This window comes from Gekko japonicus, unplaced genomic scaffold (assembly GCF_001447785.1).
Source record: "Gekko japonicus isolate JY-2015 unplaced genomic scaffold, Gekko_japonicus_V1.1 scaffold52, whole genome shotgun sequence".
Taxonomy (NCBI): domain Eukaryota; kingdom Metazoa; phylum Chordata; class Lepidosauria; order Squamata; family Gekkonidae; genus Gekko; species Gekko japonicus.
This window is the reverse complement of record NW_015168653.1, coordinates 662,308-683,854: the sequence shown is the minus strand read 5'-3', so window position 1 is coordinate 683,854 and position 21,547 is coordinate 662,308. Positions and strand designations below refer to the sequence as shown.

Sequence of the window (21,547 nt, the reverse complement as noted above, 5' to 3'; positions counted from 1 at the left end):
GTGAAGGCCAATCTGGCCTATACGCAAGATGGGATTTGAAACAGACTTTATCGGTAGAAGGAACACTTACTGAATCTGAAGAAGAGGGGTAGGTTAATAAAGGGTTTGCCTATGTTTCGTTAGGGCTATTAAAACTTGTCAAACTGTTCAAGCCTGGAAAAAAAAAAATCTAAATCAGCAGTAAGAAAAAATCCTAATTGAAACTAATGTATAACCTCAACTAATATGCATTTCTCCACAGGATACTCTCAGGGACTTATATCAAAGGTAATGAGGGGCAATTACAGAAACATAGAATCCTATAAACACTAAATGTATTTATATACGTAAGTGTATGAATTAGGGTACAGTTATATAACACTTGAGCGTTCTCTTTCTTTTGACAGTCTGTAGTTTGTGTTGCTTGCTGAGGTAGTCTCTATAACAAGGTGAAACTCTAAGCTGGGAGTCTTTTGTCTTGTCAATACAACTTAAATCACAGTTACAGAATAAAACATAAAGAAAAAATATAATCCTTAAAAATTAAACTTCACATGGCTGTGTATGTACAGAACCTGTAAGACATCCTGGGAGATTTCTGTCAGCTGACCCAGAAGTTTCCACAGTGTCTCCTCAGAAACTGGAATTTCTGCAGCACATGCCATTCCCATACCACTCCCCACTCCCATCTTGCCATACAAACTGCTGCTTTCAGGCTTTCAAAAGGGGATGAACAAACTTCACAGTTGTGCGTAATCAGCATGAATTTATTTATTTATTTAATTAGATTTACTAGGCTGACCTTCCCTAGAAACAGGGCTCAGGGCGGCTTACAACAGATTATGATACAAATCTCAAGTTAAAACTAAGTTAAAACCCAGTAATTTCCAATAAATAAATAACATACTTACAGTATATAAGATGGCGGGAAGGATTCCAGCTCCCCAGCCTCCTTGGGGTAGGGGTTACTAAGGATAGGGAATTATGTGAGAGTGCCAAGGATGCCCCGTCACTGTCCTCAACCGAAGGCCTGACGGAACATCTCTGCCTTGCATGCCCTGCGGAACAGCAACAACACCAGCAGGGCACGGATGTCTTCCGGCAGAGCATTCCACTAGGCGGGGGCCAGGGCCGAGAAAGCCGTGGCGCTGGTCGAGGACAGCTGGACTTCTCTTGAGCCAGGGACCACCAGGAAGTTCTTATTACCTGAGCATAATACTCTTCCAGGGGCATACTGGGAGAGGCGTTCCCGAAGGTTTGCAGGTCCCTGACCATTAAACCTGACACTTTACAGAATTTGGAGAGTGGTTTAGGACATGGCGATGAGAGTTAGTGGTATAGGACACTGTCCAAATAAATTCTTGAACCTTATATAGTATACATGAAGAACAGATAGATAATTTTACAGATAACCACGCTTGAGAGGATACGAATGGAATGTAACAGCAGAATCTCAATTACTCTTAACAATTAAGAAGGATAGTTTTACATATTAGTCTCATACTTTGACATATTTATTGCTCCACTGTTTCCCCCCCGTAATTAAATCCAAACATATTGTGACCTATAAACTGAGCTTGTTATTGCTATTTAATCTTTGCATGTGTCAAAACATCTTCATTAAGTCGTATGCTAATTTGCTGTTCACCCATGTAGAGGCATCACCCTATATATATGAAACATTAACTTCCGTTTCTATATATCTGAAGAAGCATGCGTGCACACAAAAGCTCATACCTTGAATAAACTTTTAATGGTCTTAAAGGTGCCACTGGACTCAAAATTTGTTTCCAGAGAACAAAAGTTCCTGTGCAGCAGGCCCTGTGGCTGATCTTTGGGAGACATAAGCACTGATGAAAACTGCATGTGTTGTGGATGAATGTCTCTTGTCATCCTGTCAGAGGTCCACAGATGAAGTCCTCCTCTCATTCCACCTGTCACAAGGTTCTCATAGCACCTATCTGATCTTTGAAGCACAGAGGCTATAGCTGTTTCTTCATTCTTTGCTCAGGCTTTCTCCATATTATTTGCTTCTTTTACTTCTTCCCTTTCCCAGCCCTTTTATCTGTGTATCTTCTGCCTGGCTGGTAGGGGCTGCCCAATTTTAATGTCTGTATGGTGTCCAGATTGCATTTGAATATGGAATAAATAAATGTGTTCCGGGAGGAAGAAGACCCTGGTTTTGTATAAAGGGTTAATCTTGAAAATTATCAAGACTTTTCCTCCCCTGCTCAAGAGACTAGATGATGTAAAATTCTAGGTAGTGTGTGCTATATGTAGAATAATAGAATTTTGTTAAAGAGAAGACCCGAGCATGAACGAAACTGCCTCTCCTTTTAGAATAACTTCTTCAGAATTTACTTGTATATAGCCAAGTGTGGAATTGTACATTCAGTGTGAAATTGTACATTCAGATGAAATTTGGATTGCTCCCAAGTACACTTTTATGTATGAGTTTACTTTTCCAGGACGTAATTTTTTTTAAACTTTGCCAGCATCATGATTTTACACAAATAGTAGATAAACCAGTTAGTGATTTTGCCACTGTATATAATGGAGGGCTCATAATTAAAAGCTTTGCAGACTCTCCCCTCTCCCCCCTGAACTTGCTAGGAGCTGAGCATGTCATGGATTTGCTTCTCATCCCTGTCAGTGTAGCTTTCCCCCCTTCCCCCACAACTTATCTAGCTGTGGCTCGGCCTCAGTTAGATATGTATTCTAGGCTGCTAAACCTCTTGGGAATACTGAAATGGTAGCATTCCAAGTACAGGGAACCCTGAGATATATAATTTCTAGCACGCATAAGTACTTAATATGGACCTTAGACCAGTCCTGTGAGAGGTCTAGATAGGCCAAGGCCAGTTCCAGCTGCTGAGGCCCTTAGCCATAATAAAAACGAAAAATGACATGATGCTTTCATGATCCTAGACCTAAGACTGAGGAGTGAGCAGCCTGTAGGCCTCAGATAAGCCTCTGTTCCCCAAAGACCTGAGGCCTTTGTGTGAATTTTCCAACAGGCTTACAGTTCCCAAGCACCCTGCAAGCCATAACATTGGGCTGGGGAAAAATGGAGGGAAACCAGCACTAATTGCTGTCAAGGAGACAGAGCTCTAACAGAGCATATGAGGGATGGTTCACTCCCTGAAGCTGAGTGGTAGTAAGGCTGTTTTTGGAAGCTGATCCCTCACTCTGTGGTAGAGTGAGTCTGGCCTACTGGGATCAGATATTGAGACAAGAATAGCAACCAAGTAATGTGGCTCAAGTGGTTAAGACGCTGAACTGCAGCCTGGTGAAGGTCAGTAGTTCAGCAGTTCGAGACCCGAGTTGCCGCATGACGGAGTGAGCTCCCGGCTCTAGTTCCAGCTCCTGCCAACCTAGCAGTTCAAAAGCAAGAAATTGCAAGTAGATAAATAGGTACCACTTCAGTGGGAAGGTAACAGCATTCTCCTTGCTTCACGAGATCTGGAGATCATTGAACTGACAGCTAAGTTTCTCCATTGTTTTATAAAACGGAAGAGTAACCCTGATCATATTAATGATTCTTAATTTATAAGTTTAAAAACTTAAGTTTAAAAGTTTGGAATGCCAGTTTATTTTATGATTCAGGCATCTTTTGTATGGTTGAATCTAACTTGTGACAACTTGAGTTAGGCCTGACATAGTCATGACTATCTATTTTATAATTTCTTTTGGATTGTATTATTGGGAAACGCTTTTAATATTGTATGCCAATAAAAGGTATTTGAATTGAAAAAATAGATAAATAGGTACCACTTCAGTGGGAAGGTAACAGCGTTCTGTGCGCCTCAGTGTTTAGTCATGCCGGCCACATGACCACGGAAACGTCTTTGGACAGCGCTGGCTCTTCAGCTTGGAAACGGAGATGAGCACCGCAACCCTAGAGTCGGATTCGACTGGCTTTCAAGCAAGGGAACCTTTACCTTTTAAAGCAGTTGCATTAGGTAACTCTGTTGTATGCCAGCCTGTTTCTTTTCTGTGTGAGTTGTAGTTGTAGTGTCCCTGTATTAATTCTGCCCCATTTTTATAAATGTTTTCTTATTTATTTAACTGCTATGGTATTTGATTAATAAACTGTTTCTTGTTCAATCTGCGTGGGATCTTTATATTTGGTCATACATCAAGACATGCCCTAACAGAGAAGGGTCTTGTCTGAGTAGGGTTACCACCTCTGGGTTGGGAAATTCCTGGAGATTTTGAGGGTGGGGTTTGGGGGGGGGGTAAGGGATTTCGACGGGGTATAATGCCATAGAGTCCACTTTTCAAAGCAGCCATTTTATCCAGAGGAATTGATCTTTGTCACCCGGAGATCAGTTGTAATCCTGGGAGATCTCCAGCTACCACCTGTAGGTTGGGGAATTCCTGAAGATTAGGTGGTAGCGCCTGAGAAGGGACTTCAGTTTATCCTAGACTCTGTGATATAGAGCCTCCAAAGGTGCCATTTCCTCCAGGGGAGCTGATCTCTGTAGTTTGGAGTTCAATTATAATTTCTGAAGAACTCCAGCCCTGACCTGGAATTTGGCAACCCCATCCAGGGCTGAAGGGGGGAAGAGTAAATGTGTGTGTGGGGAGGGAGAGACCCCTGGAAGGAGACATCTTGTCCATGGCAAACCCTGCACTTATTGAATGCAGAAAATTAACATGGTGATAAATTTGAGGCTGCATGGTGGAGCTGAAAGTATTAGGGACCCACTGTACTCCTAGTAATGTCATTGGGACTGCAAAAGGTTTTAAATTTCAGAATGGACACAGATTTCAGATCCCCTCCCCTCTGAAAATAATAAAGCTGGGTTCATAAACAAAAGCATGTTGTTTCCTTCTCAGCATACATGAAATAGTATAGGTAAAGGTTAAGGTTTCCCTTGCTCGAAAGCCAGTAGAATCCGACTCTAGGGATGCGGTGCTCATCTCTGTTTCCAAGCCGAAGAGCTAGCGCTGTCCAGAGACATTTCCATGGTCATGTGGCCAGCATGACTAAACGCCAAGGCGCACGGAACGCTGTTACCTAGCCACCGAAGCGGTACCTATTTATCTACTTACAATTTCTTGCTTTCAAACTGCTAGGTTGGCAGGAGCTGGGACCAGAGACAAGAGCTCACTCCGTCTTGCTGCACTTGGGTCTCGAACTGCTGAACTACTGACCTTCCGGTCTGCAGTTCAGCGTCTTAACCACTTGAGCCACCACAGCCCCTCATGAAATAGTGTACAAGAGACTTAATAAATATTGATTCATTAAACTTGTAGTTTCAAGTGGATTTTACGAGTCAGATTTTGAGATGAATGACTTTGCTTGTCTGAGTTGTTCTGAGCCCTCTGGACAACTACCACTTACTGAACATAATATCATACCCACTCTGTCCCTGTGCCAGGTCTGCCACATGAAGAGTCTGTTCTGGGGCAATTATTTGGGATTGTTTCAGTCTGTGGATCCTATGCTAGAACAACACTCTTAGAAGATGACACAGAGATAAGATCTGAAGAAGATCTGCAGACCAACATGGCTACCTCTGAAACAAAACTTTTTTTTTTTAGCAGAAGTTTCACTACAGTTCTGGAACATGTATGTGTGGATGCTGTTTGTATGAATTTAGTGTGTGTTACAAACTTATACAGTAGGTGTAGATTTGTATCAGGATAATTACTGAAAAAACTGAAATAAAATGCTGTAATAAATGCTAATCTAGAACCAACTTACAGTAAGAACACTGTAAATCGCAATAGACCTAGAGTGTGCAATTCTGTAGTTGTTTACAATAGTTCACAGAATTTGGAAGTGCTGTAGAGATCATAGACTCCGTTTTAGGCCATTTTATGACTGTGTTCAAAAACAAGTAAGAAAAGTTTGTACTTTCCCCACCCATGATCACAAACTCTACACAGCGTCTTCATTAGATCTCCTTGGCATATAGATCCTGGGGTAAATCAAAGCAATCTATCTCTTTCTTTTCCCCTCAAATCCGTCACAGATGATGGAATAGAAGCTGCACTGAAAACAATTGGGGTGCAGATCAGGAATTATTATTAGAGGGCACAGGGAAGAAAAGAACAAGAGGAGACAAAAACAGAAATTTCAAAGAACAGAAGCTCAGGGGGCAGGGGAGGTTAACAGTAGGAACAAAGGAAAATAGATATAAAGTAAGGTTGAACCCGACCCAGGGTAGATTAAATAGAAACAAAGAGGAGCTGTGGGTAGTGGGAGCAGTGTGGAAAGTACAGGAAAATGGTTTGGGGAAAAAACAGCAGGAGAAGGAACTGAAGAGTAGCGAATATAATTTTCTAAAGGAGAGTTCCTTTAACAATCTAATTTCTTTCTCACTTCCCTATTTTAATAAATTTATTGGGTGTCCCATTTTCCATCTTTCTATAATTCTCATGTTTGTTTTTAAGTCTTACCCTTTCGCGAAAAGCGAAAGAGACTCTTCCTGTTTACAGATGAAGATTCTAAAATCTCTCCGGCAGCCTCTGGAGAGGGCATGAATCAAAAGGAGGCAGGAACATTTCCTACTTATTTAGTCCCCAACACTGAGCTCCAGCATGCCTCATGTCTGTATTTCAGATATGGCATTTTTCATTAGCTGTACTGACCTTGATGGCTCGGAGTGGAGTAAAAACCCACAGCAGAATTATAGTAGTTACTTTTTGGGGTCCTTTACCCAGTGCCATGGCTTCGGTAAAAATGTGCCTCCTGCCCCAGTTACTGTAGTTCTGTGGTCTGGATACTTCTGGTACTTTATAACTGAGTACCTTCAACTGCATATACTTATACAATGATTTAGAGACATGGCAATGCTATTAATTCCTGTATCCTGAATAATACGACTAATCTATTGGCCAGAAGTCAAAGAATGGTGGAGATCATTCTGAGTCTGTAATGGCTCTAGATTTGTTTTACTTAAACAGTAGTCCACCCATACCTCATGGGAAATTGGTTTTGTAAATGAAGGAGATTTTAAAAAAGGTCTGTGATATATTGCTGATTATCTTTTTTCAAAAGAACAGAAAATGACACTTTCCACAGGGTACATGCAGGCCTTTGCATGAGCCTGAGGTAGTTCTTTCGATCTTGCCTATTATCTGAGGCTGTATGTGACCATAGGAAAAAGGCAGAAAAGCCTATAAATTATGAATATTTCTGTGGTTCAGATATAGTAATGTCATTTAGACAGTAAATAATATCCACCCCTGAACAGGAAATGGGAGAAGTAATCCATATGATGTGATCTGTTTATACCAGAAAAATATACAGTTATTGGTCATGTATGGCATTTCTCAAAACTGCAGCCTTACCTGGAGTTAGGTAAGGGACATAATTCTGCACTAATTGTGGGTAGGATTGCAGTCATTGATTTACTTGATATGGGGGAATCTGTCATCTGATTGGATGCATGCTTATATTTTACACAGTTTTGTCACAGACACAAAACATTTGAAATGATTGTGGATTTCTGTTGGTGGGGAGTGAGTGGTGTCCTTCCTTTTCAGTATTAATGCTTTTCCGGAGGTATATTTTGCAGCTGAGTACAGCAGGACCCCTCCCCCAGTACTAGTTTAATAAAATGAAACATGTATTAAATGTCAGATGTGTACAGTGCATTTCTAAAGATAATCTTGCACACTAACGATGCTCAGTTATAATTATGCAGTTTAAATCTCTCATAAAAATGAATGCAATGCTTTTGCAACTAATAACTATGCCAATGAAGTTCTTTCCATTCCACTTAACACAATTAAAATTCTCAGCAAGTTAAATATATTGAATTGTTTATCTGTGGAGAGACATGTAGGACACCAATTAAGTTTACATGGATAAATGCAGATTTGTGTTTTGTGAATGTCAAGTTGACAGAAGCTTAATAGTGTAAAAAGGGCTAATCAACACAGAATATGTTTAGTGTCAGTAAATATTTATTCTGAAGAACATTTCCCATGAATGATGAGCTACAACAGCTTATTCTGAGTTTTACTAATTAAAGCCTATAACTTGTAGATTGCTGTGTTCATACAATTTCTGTATAATTTTATACTACATTATATTGATACACATTTTGGTGAGAGAAGTCAGGTGGGTGGTAAGTCTGTGCAGGTTTTCCCTCCCAAATATTAAAGCGGTAAGTATCATTTTTGCTGTGATCTAAGGTGCTTAAATTCTGTGCTAGAGAGCGAAAGTCCGTCTTCTTGTAGATTACACTGGCTGGGGAGTCTAGCTTTTGCTTTTCTTTCTTCCTGTGGATGGTAGTCTAATGAAGAAGTAATAACTGGGCTGGGGGTGGGGTTTTGGAAAGATTGTTGCCTACTAAAATCTTACATTAGATCCAGGGTACAGTTACTCTGGAATTGTGGCAAATTTGGTGCATTGGCAGAATGTTGAACTGATGCTCAAGTTCTAACTTGCCATGAACCTCACTTGAGCAGCCTTGGAGTAAATGGGTGCCAATCCTGCAAACAATCTCATTTTGAATATAGCTATTACCAGAGCAAATGAATTCCTTTCATGCCTTCAAAGACAAATTATTCTGCTTATCCTCCAGCATGATATATTCACACCATCTACCTAAAATAACCTCTTCCAGCTTACACAAGCCACCTAGAGCACTTGGGAATCAGAGGAGAAATCTAAGTGAACCCAGCCTTCTTGATTCTTAGTTTCTGGAACCCTACATGCTGATGTAACCATAGCCTGTTACTTTAAATTAGATTAAAATGTTTTGTTAGAATTTGAGATATAATAGATGCTGTTTCAGTTTGAGGGGTTCTCCCTTAATCTTCTAATTTGATCACTGTATAACAATCAGATCTTCTTCGTGGTCTCTGTGCATCACACCCTTGGGATACTCTGCGCCTGCGCTGACCTTCTCGGTACCGATAGCTAGCAAAAGGGATTTTCATGCCTTCAAAGACAAATTATTCTGCTTATCCTCCAGCATGATATATTCACACCATCTACCTAAAATAACCTCTTCCAGCTTACACAAGCCACCTAGAGCACTTGGGAATCAGAGGAGAAATCTAAGTGAACCCAGCCTTCTTGATTCTTAGTTTCTGGAACCCTACATGCTGATGTAACCATAGCCTGTTACTTTAAATTAGATTAAAATGTTTTGTTAGAATTTGAGATATAATAGATGCTGTTTCAGTTTGAGGGGTTCTCCCTTAATATACGAGTCTTCTAATTTGATCACTGTATAACAATCAGTTTACATGCTGGCTTTGCAATAATTATGCACTTGTAACTGTCAATAGTATATCTTGATCTTAATATTTATACACTAGGATTTTACAAGAAAAGAGATTATTCAGTGGCTTTACAATCTGTTTGAAAGGTTCTGCTAACAAATCCAACTGCAAATAATAAAGTTGAATTCTCAGAATTTTTAGCAACTCAGTGGCAGCTGGTATCCATTGGGGCTGGTGCAGTAGAGCCAACATTATATTTTTGTTTCCATCCTCATGCCTTACAACACTGCAGAAGAAGGTAATCATTATACCAAAAGGACTTTACAATCCCTTTGCAGGTGTCAGCCTAATACGACCTTTAGTTTTACTACTATGTTTGCAGTCTTAGTAGGACTATCCAGTACAGCAGAAGAATCCTGCCACATGCTCCCCCCTTCTTAAAACCCACTACTCAGAAAGTAACATTTGTGAGATAAAGAGGAATAGGAGCACTGCAGGTCTCAGTTTGGTCCAGAACTCATGAAAATCATAATTCAAGGACTTTTTATCCATGTTGTAACCCAAAGGAAGGAGGCCTTTGGCCACACGTAGATATCAAAGAGATTCTCATATCACTGAGTAGCTAACTACATACAATCAGCCCAAATTGGATTAAGGGTTGCTGGTTTTGGAAAAGAGACTTTCAGGAACCTCTGTACCTTTGCCCTTAGGAGATGCCATTTTTCAGAAGTTCTGGAAACAAAAAACTAAATGTTAATGCTTAAAGTGTTAGTAAAACAATCTACTAGTAGAGTTCTTGTTTCTCACAGCTTCAGTATTAATATGTTAGTTGTTATATGAGAACTCTCTGAGCATCTTCTTTACTTCTTTGCTTCAAAAGGCAATTTTCAGAGTCCTTCTGCCTTTACTTCTGTTTTCTATCTCTGAAATCGTATACAACTTTCATTGCTCCCGCTCCCGTTTCCTCAGCAGAGTCCTCATCCATTCCAGAAGTAGCAGAGCCACTTGACTTGGTTTCTTCATCATTAGATTCTTCCCCCGATCCCAACGGGTGTCTCAGGAATTCCTTGGCTTCAAAAATGGAGTCTTCTCTCTTTTGTCATTGATTTTAAAGATAACACCTTCAGAGACCATCTGTACTGAATTCCGTTGGTTTGAAGAAAGGAAGTTAGTTCTTTATAGCTTTTCCTCTTTTGACGAATTTCAAATGGGATATCTTTTATTAAAGTCGTAATAGTAGTATTTCCCAGTTTCAGAGGAGTTGCTGATGTTGCTTTTAAAATGGCATCTCTAGTCCGTCTTCTTGAAAATCTGACAATAATTTCTCCGGGCAGGTTATTTTTTTAAATATAATTGGAGTAAGCCCGATAGGCAGCCTCCATATCTTTTATTATTTCTTCCGCTGGTAAACCTGTTACTGGAGCAACAATCTCGCCAAGAGCCTTCCTCAGATCTTCCTTTTCAGATTCAGGAACTCTCTGGAATCTAAGAATCATGTTAGCCTTTTCCATCTGCAGTTGTAACAAATGGTTTTCTTGAAGGGTTTGTTTTGTTTCAACTTCCCCCATCCTTTTCTTCATTTTCTTATTTGCGGTATCCATCTCTGTGATTCTCTCATTCGCATGCTCCACTTTCTTCTCTGTTTCTGCCAGCTGGCGCTGCTGAAATGCAAAGTTTTGGTTCAGCGAAGTCAGTTGCTGGTTAATACCATTGAGTTGTTCCATCACCGGCTTGAGCATATCCACTAACATTTTCATGACATCTGCTCCCTCTTCCGGTTTTGGGCGCTGACTGCCTGGTTTCGTTTTAAACTTTCTTTGTGGGGCCGCCATCTTTTTTGTTTGTTTAGAATTTCAAACCGCTTCCCCAGGGCTCCGAAAATGGTTGCCTCACTATCAGCGCTCAGATAAGTCTCTCAGAACAAAATCGCTGTTCGCTTCCCCCCTTGCCCCTTCGATGCGTTTATCTGTCCATGTGATTAAGAGGTGTCCCTCTTTGCGCTCCGCTTTTCCCACGGGGAGGGGGAGCTCAGTTTTTCTAAAATACTCTGTTTACATAGAACTCACGTTCATTGTTGGTCACTTCTCTGACCTCGCTCCCTGCATTCAATATTCCGCTCGATCTCCAGCGCTTGTCCCGGTTGAATTAGCTTGCGCCCAAAGGCCATACAGCGGCAGGACCGCTAGGGCAGAGGGAAGCCTCAATTCTCTGGCATCAAGCCATCAAAGAGGCTACCCCTCAAAAGCCCTCTGGCCTGGAGCCTATCGCAAAGGCTCCGTGGGGATGCCACTTGAGGTGGCACCCCTCCATACTGCTGGTGTGCTAATCGCCTCCCCGAGGTCTGGGGAGAGCGACCACCATCACCAATCCACAGACTGGAAGTCCCAGCAGCAATATTTCATTGTGAGGCAAGTGCCTATGTGAGTCCTCTTTGCCTGGCTTTCCCTTCTTAGACTAGTACCTCGGAGGTACTAGTTTTTTGCCGCGTGGTTTCGGCAGGAAGCCTCGTTTGAGCCACGGGAGTGCTACACTTCCCAGATGTGCTGGTGAGATCGCGCCCGGAAAACCCGCATGTCTTCCGTCTGACTCGCATGGCTAATGTTCCGTGTGACCGCAGCCTTAGTAACATAAAATGGCTACCTCCTGCTGATTGTGAAGGGGCAGGGCTAAATATTCTGACTGCAAGAGGCATGTGTAAAAAATATAACCACAACTCTCTGGTCATTCTATTTTATAGGTTTGATTTTGACTCCGGGGAAGAGGGGACTGAGGTTTTAAACATACAGTACTCTAGTTCATTAGGGCTTTGATAGCCATCAGATTTCTCCATCAGAGCAGAATTATTCAACTGGTTGTTTTCCCCCCTTATCCTCTCTCCTCTGTGGGAGAAGAAGAAAGATTGACTGACCTGGTCTGTGGATTTTTACAGATCCATTAACCAGCCAGTGGGAACTGTAATAACAGCTATTCCTGCCCAATGAACTAGTGTCGTGATTTAGATGGGCCTGGTTGGGGGGAACATTTGTTGGGAGGGACTTATTTGCTTGCAGTGGTCATCTAACAAAGGGGAGATGTAGACTGACTGGTTGATTACACAGCTGACAGTGTGTCATCTCCTGGATTCTTTGGGGAGGACAGTAAGGAGATGGGCAGGAGGGAATTTGGGGGGGGGGGACATTGCCCCACTTACTCTCATTTACCAGCCTCCACTCTGTGCATTATACTTCTCATATTGGGGGTAGAAAAGGAACTCCGTAGTCCTGGGCTATAGTAATTGTGATGTAGTGCTAGGATACTCTGGTTCAGAGCTACAGGAAACTACTCATTTAGACCTGGAGATCACACACTGTAGTGGGAAAGCAAATCTCTCAACTGTTTATCTCCTCCTCTAGCAATTCCTTGAAAGCCCTCAAAATGTAGGCAGTTTGTTTGAGGTGTGACCGTCCAAGTTGCTCTGTAAACTGAAACGTTTTCCTGCCTGGTCACCTAGAAGAGATTTTCTCACCACAGGAATCTCAGTGAAGTTCTGTTAGAGTGAGTAGTGTGTTAGATTTCTGACCAGACTTGTGTTTCAGTCTCTGCTTAGGCTTCAATTTCACTGGGTGGCCTTGGGCCGGTCACTGCCTCAGCCTAACTTACCTCACAGAAGTGTTGTAAGGATAAAATAGGAAAATCCCAATCACTGCCTCAGCCTAACCTACCTTACAGAAGTGTTGAGCTCCTTTTGAGGAAGGGCAGGGTGCAAAAGTTGCTGTTGGTTGTGGTGGTGGTAGTAGTGTTTTAGAAACCTTAAGAAAACGACTACCTCAGAGGAAAATATATATTTTTTAATCTCCCAAAGTTTGAGGCATTGATCCAAAACTTCTCTAATGTCCATAGATTACCTCAGAGGGAATTTTTAAAAAAAATCTCCCAAAGTTTGAGGCGTTGATCCAAAACTTCTCTAATGTCCATAGAATTAGATGCAATATTGGCTAAATATTTTTTAAAAGATGCTGTTTCATTTTATTTTCCTTTTCCATTCTGTGCAGCACAGTAGAATAAAATGCTTGCTTATCATGTTGACCTTAACATTATGTTTCTTCTCCTGGTACTTAGAACAACAAAGCCATAACGTTATTCTTGTTTTCTGTTAACCAGCCTCCCCCCCCCCCCAATGAATAAAAACCAAACCAAACCAGAGGTGATTATTCTTCAGGTTTTGTGGCCTCAGTCTCGGTTGCTTGGATTACAAAGTGTGATTTTTTTAAAGTTGGTGCAGAAGGAAATATCATTGTGGGATGGATGTAATATATAGTTCAGTGTGCAAGCAGGCTGGCCTCTGTTTGATCCTGTGAGAATGTGGGGTTAATGTCTGGCCGGTGTTTTGGAAGCAGCAGGTTGCCAGGAGTAAACTCCTCTAGGGGTCCAGATTTCTGTAGCCTCATAGTTATTCACACACATGGGGGATACCTTGTGAACTTTCACTGAGGTCATGGTAAACTGCAAATCATACTTTGAAATTTTTTAAGCCTTGGGGTACTAGAAGTCTGTAGCACTACAGTTATTAATATGCTTAAAAAGTTATGTTGGCTTTTTTATTTTAGAGATAGTTCAAGATAGTCTTGTAAGTCCTTGCAGCAGTGAGAAAAATACATGGCTTAGAGTGCTAATTTACATACCCAAAGTGTTTTCCTGATACTGCTCTCTGAATACCATGTGCTCCTTCTTCTCTTTGAACTGTACAAAGGCTGACAGGATTGCAGGAGTCTCTGACTGCAGAAGTTTTGCACATAGTTTGAACTGAATTAAAAGACTACTTGATTTTGGCTCTTGAGGGCAGTTCAGTAAACATAAACAGATCAGTGTCAAAATCAGCTGTCACCTCATTAGGGACTGCATAGCACAGGAGTCCCCAACCTTTTTGAGCCTGTAGGCACCTTTGGAATTCTGACAGTGTGGTGGGTGCAGCCACAAAATGGCTGCCACAGGAGGTACAGCCAGTCATAAAATGAGCGCCACAGCTAACTTTAAGTCACATGTGAAGATCCTTGGGCTGTGGTGACAGCTGCAGCCAAAGCAACATTTTTTTTAAAAAAAGCCTGCACAGCCAAGCAGATCTTCATTGACCAATCAGAAGCCTTGTTGGGCAAAAGCCCCATGTGCCCCCCCTTTTCTAAAAACACTTGATGGGACTAGGAGAGGTCTCAGCGGGCATCATGATGTCCAAAGGCACTATATTGGGAACCCCTGGCATAGCAATTTGGGAGAGCAAATTGTCTCATCAGGTTTTTCATTTTGTAGTATTGCAAGCTGGAGGCCCTTGAGAAACTGCAGGTGTGTGTGTGTGTGTGGGGGGGATGAACTATTTGGAACCTTCCACCACATGCCTCCATCCTTCTATCACCCCTTTTTCCTTTAAGTGATATGCTACTGTTCTCAACATTTGGCCCCTTCTGGGCTTTTTTTAAAGTCCGTATCAAGCCATTTGGGACGATGGTGGTAGTAGTTTATTTTCATTTGTTTAATTTATAAAGCCATATTTCTCAGCATCCCTGGTGAGTCTGCCAGAGATCCTTGTCTATGGCTTTAATTATGCCCGCAAGGCCAGAAAGTTTACTCTTATTTGTACTCAGATGTGTGTGTATGCAAGTAAATTTGCACTAATTATGCTACAGTTTTTTTGTTTTTGTATGTGGCTTTTCTTGTTCTCAAGACAACACTTTTAAATATTGTTTCCTTATCCTTAAATGTGTCTCTGAGTTTCTTTGTTTCACTAAATGTGGATTATGTTTGGTTAATTCTCTCCCCCCCCCCCTACATCAGTGATCCCCAACGTGGTAGGTACTGGGGCTCCCACCAATGTATTTTCTGGCACTCATTTGCTTCTTCCCAGAGCATCTGGTCTCCCAGACAAAGAGATGATCTAAGAAGTTATCTTTAATCAGTAGTACTTAGACTGGCTCTTTACGTTAAGAGGGGCTTGGTACTGGCTAAACAAAATAGCTGAAATATTTCCACTATAGTGGAAAATGTAGTCTTTGAATTGTTTCAACATACATACAGAAAGGTTGTCTGTGTTTAGTTCTGAAGTGAAAGAATAGAAAAAGAGAGCGTCAGTTTTGACTTTTAAAATGTTCCTCTTCTCTGTTCCATGGCATTTTCCAGTGATATTGTCTCTGTTACAATAAAACATTGTCTAGTTAGTGTTGTGAAGCTTGACTATGTATGCCTCACTTGAGGTTTCTCTTGTTTGATTATGTTGAACTGGTTTTCAGAATGAATGATTGTGTAGTGCTATAAAATATCATTTATTCAGATGTTTCACATCTGGATCTTTCTGTACTTGAGTGCTTCTAGCTCTCCCCCACCCCCAGCACCAATCCCTCTAAAGGTATCTGCCTAACATATCCATTCTGTTCTGGGTTTCCTTGTCTCTTCCAGGACTCAATAGTGTAACATGACTTAAACATTCTTTACTTTTAGGTGTGACCCATAATATTGCCTTACTACGGGAAGTGATAATCCATCCACGCTTTATCCAGGGAGATATCACTACTAAGTTTCTGCCAGACGTGTATCCTGATGGCTTTAAAGGTTAGTCCTCAATGGAAATGTTATTTCTGATTCGAAATGTGTATAAGATTTTAATTTCTCTGTGCTACTGAAATAGTTTTCAAATTATTTCTCAAACTTTTAATCTCAGCCCACAATATTTTATCTTTAAAAATGTATTATAAAATTGAAATAATGATTATTCCCAGTTTTAAGAACAGCTAGAATGCAAGTTGGTTCTTAATTGTCAGACTGAACAGTCAAACTCTGGAGAGAAACTGGTGTTTTGGTAGCAGGAATCAAGACAATGTGTGTCTGGCAGTTTTAATTCTAAATGCTTAAATTGATGCATCTACTTATTAGGCTTCTGTAACTTCCTCCAAAGACTTGTCTAACTAACATGATGTAGTGGTTAGAGTGTCAGACTAGGATCTCTGTGTCCCGGGTTTGAATCCCCACTTCCGCACATGGAAGTTTGCTGGGTGACCTTGAGCCAGTCATACACTCTCCGCCTAACTTACCTCACAGGACTGTTGTTGTAAGGATAAAATGGATGAGTTTGGATGTTTCTCACCTGGCATAAAGTCCAGAGACACATTGCAGAAGTCTTTTCTCCCTTACAGCATGTCTGCAAAACTGAAAGTTGAGCTACTATTTAGTTGATAGAGAGGTACTGATAACCAAAAGAACGCTCCTTTTTATTTATAGTTTAATTAGAATAATTGTGCATGCTAGTGCATCCAAGGCATAAATTGTAGATTGCTTTGAATTTGTGATACGATTGTGTCAGATTTTGAAATGAAAGTGGCAATTCTTAGTGTTGCTTGACAACATTAATTAGCTAACTTCATAGGTTTTTCATGTTTTTATTAGCTTTACCTTTCCACAGTATAATGAATCAAACATTTTGCAATAGAATTATAAATTATGGTGATTTTTGAACTTCTTGAACATATTATCATTGTTTCTTCTCTTAATATTGTTCTGTTTCTTTCATATATGTACACTACGCTGATCTTTAACTCCTATGTAGTATGATCAGATCAGATAATAGTTTACAGCTGAAATTTAGTAAGGTGTTGAGTGACCCAAATCTATGCTTTGCTGACATGATTTTGGGAACTTGCTAGATTTTATAAAACAAATTTAGAAGTCATTATTTTTAAATAATTGTCGTTAATCAATTTAATCATACTTTTAAAACAGCAGATCAAACCAAAACACAAGAAAAAGTTCACTCAACTAAAGAAACAGCAATGATGATAATAATAAAGAAATAACAATTGACTCCTGAGTAATAATTTACAAAACAGTTTGATCCCAATAATAACCTTATAATTTTTTTATAGAGGAAAATGGAAAGAGATGCAATCAACTTAATAATAAGGGTATAATATAATTGTCAATATTTAATGGTTAGACTAATATTTGGACAAAAATTTAATAATATTTTAATGAAATGTTTATCATTTCAGAACATCTTTAGAAAAATTGTAAAGGGCTAAAAACTTTTGTTTCAAAAGGAGTGTAAATCTGTAGGCTTGTTTATATGATAAGTTCTGCCTGCAAATTTAAAATTATTTTCACCACCAAATCATATGGAAACACTATTGTGGCCAGCTTTCCCTCTAAGCTGAGTTAGTGTGAGCTACCTAACAGTTTTTTAGCCTTTGGCTCACACAGTTTTGTCTTAGCTCAGGAAGGATGACTCTAGAGCAAACTAATTTATGTAGTAGCCAAATCACTGGCTCACAACTTTAATGCCAGTAGCTCACAAAGCAGAATTTTTGCTCACAGGACTCCATAGCTTAGAGGGAGCATTGTGGCAACTATTTGATGAACATATAAACTTCAGCTATGATTTCCGTAATCATGGCTCTAATGTTCTTGCCATTCTTAATGTGGGAATTATTGTCTGCTTGACTGTGTTTCCAGTCTGCATGGTTTTTTCTTTGTGCAGTTGTACATACAGTGATGGATCATATGGAGAAAAGACTGCATGAACTGGCCCTGAGATCCTTAAATTTATATCAAGAATGTGATGGGAACAGGGAAGAGAATAGGAATAGCCAAGGCTCTGTACTGTACAAGTTCTATGCAAGTAAAATCCTATTTAAATAAGTGGAACTGTGCTGTCGATTTCTCAGAGACTATTTTCCTTGAAAAAAATAAAATCAACTTAAAGAACTCTAAGATCAGCCATTCCTTTCATGTTCCAAAACAGGATGTCTGAAAATGATAATTTTACTAATGGGCTTGATTAAGACAAAGTACCCATGTGTTAGAGAAGAATAAGATTTTTAAATTCAGGGATCAATAAAATAAACATTTTTAACAACTTCATTCTAAGAAATATCCTGACAGATTTCCTATTAACCTCAGCTGGCAACTTTTAATTAAATTTTTACTTGGAGTGGAGTACTTGACACATGTTCAGGCTAATTTTCTAGTGTATATGTTCCTCACGTGTCAGCTTTCATCAACACAAAGCAGCTTTTTAAAAAGGCATCCTCTTTTTTGTGCTTTGCATACTTTAGTGATGGGCTTTCTGAAGGCATCCATGTTCCTATATTACTGTACTTTCAGAACTGAGTAGTAAGATCCCAGTCTCCCAGTCTTCTAGAAATGGGTGAAGGTTTGAAGGTTTTGCCTTCACTGCTTTCCTTTCTAGAATGCCAAGCAAAATATCACTAATTGTATTGTTCTTGGCTTGACAGGAGAACAGATAAACTACTGTAGACTTTTCTTCTAGAACTGGTTGATCTCACCACTACTACAAAAATGGTGTATCTTTCAGGAGAAGTATGGCCAACTGGCAGCCTACAGGCAGTAGAGCTTAGAGTGTTGGAGTAGGACCTGGGATGGCGAGGCTTAAATCCCCTGCTCAGCCATGGAAGCCTGCCAGGTGACCTTGGACCCCCCACAATCTCTCGGCCTAACATCCCCTCACAAGGTTGTTGTGAGGATTAAGTGGAAGATGGAGGAATGGTCTGAAATGCCGCTTTGGGTCCCCAATTAGGGAGAAAAGTTGATATGTATATAAAAATATTGAGGTGACTTTTCTTACTCCCTGTGGCTTCGTCCAAGGCAGGGCAAAAGACTAGCAATTTGCCAGCACAATATAGGTTTCAAAGGCTTTTTTGCTTGAGCAGTACCACTTCCAGCATGAATTTGCATAGGGTCGTATGTTGTCTATCCCCAAAACAACACTGGAGAGGTTTGGATGCTACTTTTGACCTAGCTGGCACCCCTCTGCAGAAAAGGTAACAATGCACTCCAGAATTTTTCTGTGACAGTACGTGAGACTCTTTATGTGTCTCCCTTCACCAGTCCTCTGGATTGGGTCCTGAACAACTGCTTGGACATATGGTTTCCCACTGTGAACAAGTTGGCCACCCTTGCTTTAGGAAATGAAGAACTGAGACACATGCTGTTCGAGCGAATTCAAATGCCCACAAGAATTTGCTACCAGAATGAGTCACAGTATGTCATATGATACTGTGGTTTCATTTCATTTGTTCCATTTTTGGATTATTTTTAGTGAAAATGGACAGCGTTAGCTGAAAGTATAAAATCATTCCTGAATTTCAGATTCTGAAATTCCATTATGTGGGCTACATCGTAGAGTGTTCTATAGTTTGGATGATCTACTGATTGTGTTTCTGGTGGGATTTTAAATATTAATTTGACTAGAAGGAGTGGAGAGATTGGGCAACGGTAGGTAATAGGAGCAAGAAAAAATAGTGAATAAACAAGTAAGGTACTTCCTTTGTTGATATTTCAGATACATATAACTTTTTTTTTAAATACAGGACACTTGTTGACAGATTCTGAAAAAAGAGAGCTCTTAGTAACAGCAGCGTCTTTGTATGTGGCCAAACAACTTAGAGCACAGAGATTTCTAGGGACCCCAAGGTAAGCTTGTTAGAAAATTACATGTTTTGAACTCCTTAATTAATGGCATCTTTACATATGTATCAGAAGCACTCTTGAGAATTGGCAGACTTCTTAATATAATGTGCATTTGTTCATACTGCTCAGAAGAGGTAGACCTTTTTTTTAATTGCTACAAACTCAGCATCACCAATTCCCGAATCCCTTTGAATGGGTGAATAACCCGTGCTCAAAGTGACTTACCCTATAAAAAAAACACAAGTGAGGGATCCATAGGATGCCACTCATCTAGCTCATGCTTATCCAACAAATATGTTGTTTCAAATAGCAGCCCCTCCCCACTACTATGTGTCATACTGTACCTGAAATTCAGAACTGTGGAAACAGTACATGATTTATTAGGGAAATCTTCTGCTGTGCTGCAAGAAAAAAGCCACAAATTTCACTGGAAACTCACAAGCCCTGGAACATGCATAAAGTAGTTCTTTGGATTCTGACACTCGTGGCAAAATTAAATCTTCAGAATATCATAGAGTGCATTCATAGTGTAAACTTATTTGTTTAATGTACCACTTAGGTGGGAAGAAATTAACAGGCATATTCTTGGATGTAAGCCATCTAGGAAGGAACAGTGGTCTCATAGGAACAGTGGCTTGAGGTCAAGTATGCCGGTGTGTGTCCTTTGAAATTTGGAGATGTAAACCATATTTGACCTTTAAATGTTTCCTGATTGTCAGTGCAGTCCTAAACAGAGCTAGACGCTTCTAAGTCCATTGAAGTCAATGAACTTAAAAGAGTGTAATGCCACACAGAATTGCGCTGTTAGAATTCTACTGTGCTATGCATAATATTTGTTCTTCAGTGTAACTTGAATGGTAATTATTTAGTACTATTTCTCAGGATTTCTGGATTCCAAAATACTTTTATAGGAGAGGAGAAATTATGTTTAGGTTCCTAACCTAATAAACTTTTACTAAATTGCAAATTCCTTTCTTGGTTTGTTTGAGAATCAGTTTTCCCCAGGTATAAAACACTGCTCTTTTAAACTGAAACGTTTCAGAACTTTGTTCGGTGCCGTGTGCTGACGTATCGCGGAGGCTTTGAAAAATGATGGCGTGTGAACCCTTGGAACGTTGAGGCTTAGTTTCAGCAGACCGAAATTTAAGTTTTGATTTATTTTTTCCCTGAGTGAGATTGATATGACCGTACTGTCATATTTGAGTGCAAAAGTATCCAGAGCAGAAGGAATTATACAGGATTTAAAAACTTTCAGTTAACTTGATTACATTATATCCCTCCTTTCCCGCCAAGACCATACACACAGGGATCCCAGGCAGGCTCCCATGCAGGCACTGAGCAGACGCAAACACGCTCAGCTTCTGCAAGGGTTTACTATCATGAGCCTTCAGGCCATACCCCGGGGCCCCTTAATTATGGTTTAACAAAACAGGCTAGAAAGGAAAAGTTTCAAGAATGCTTTTTATCGTTTAAGAAAAAAAAGCATTTGCTGTGACAAACATCACTGTGCACTTGTCAGACATGACTATCAACAAGTATGCAGGACTCTGAAATACCCAACATTTTATGAGGCAGACTCTCTAGGGGATGTTGGAAAATAAAGCACCTCATCACTATTTGGTCCCTATTATGTTCCCCATGGCACAGAGCAAATGGGCAGAGAGCGTGACCTCTCTACATGTAGGAGTGTCAGAGGCAAAAGGGGAGAGAAAACCTTTGTTTTACCCTTTGTTGGGCACCATGAAGAGGTGATTTAAGTCTCTATTTGGGTTACTTTATCTCCCTGAAGTTGTGTCAGAAATCATGAACTGTGCTGTGTCTCTGACCTTCAGCTTTCTCTTTAAGCTGGGCGTTGCAGCTTCAGTTCTGAGCAAAGTACGGCATTGCCCCACAAAGAGGGAGGATCAAGGCAGTAAAAGGTATTTTGTAT

The 21,547-nt window shown here is 40.3% G+C and overlaps 1 protein-coding gene across 1 annotated transcript in view; it reads left to right on the top strand.

The window, feature by feature from the left end:
• The window catches only part of PCCA (propionyl-CoA carboxylase alpha subunit), a 331,566-nt gene that overhangs the window by 164,504 nt on the left and 145,515 nt on the right, over positions 1 to 21,547 (top strand). Inside the window, exons 17-18 of the mRNA XM_015415102.1 lie at positions 15,637 to 15,747; positions 19,518 to 19,620. Of these exons, the coding sequence (XP_015270588.1) occupies positions 15,637 to 15,747; positions 19,518 to 19,620 (214 nt within the window). The remainder of the gene's footprint in view (positions 1 to 15,636; positions 15,748 to 19,517; positions 19,621 to 21,547) is intronic.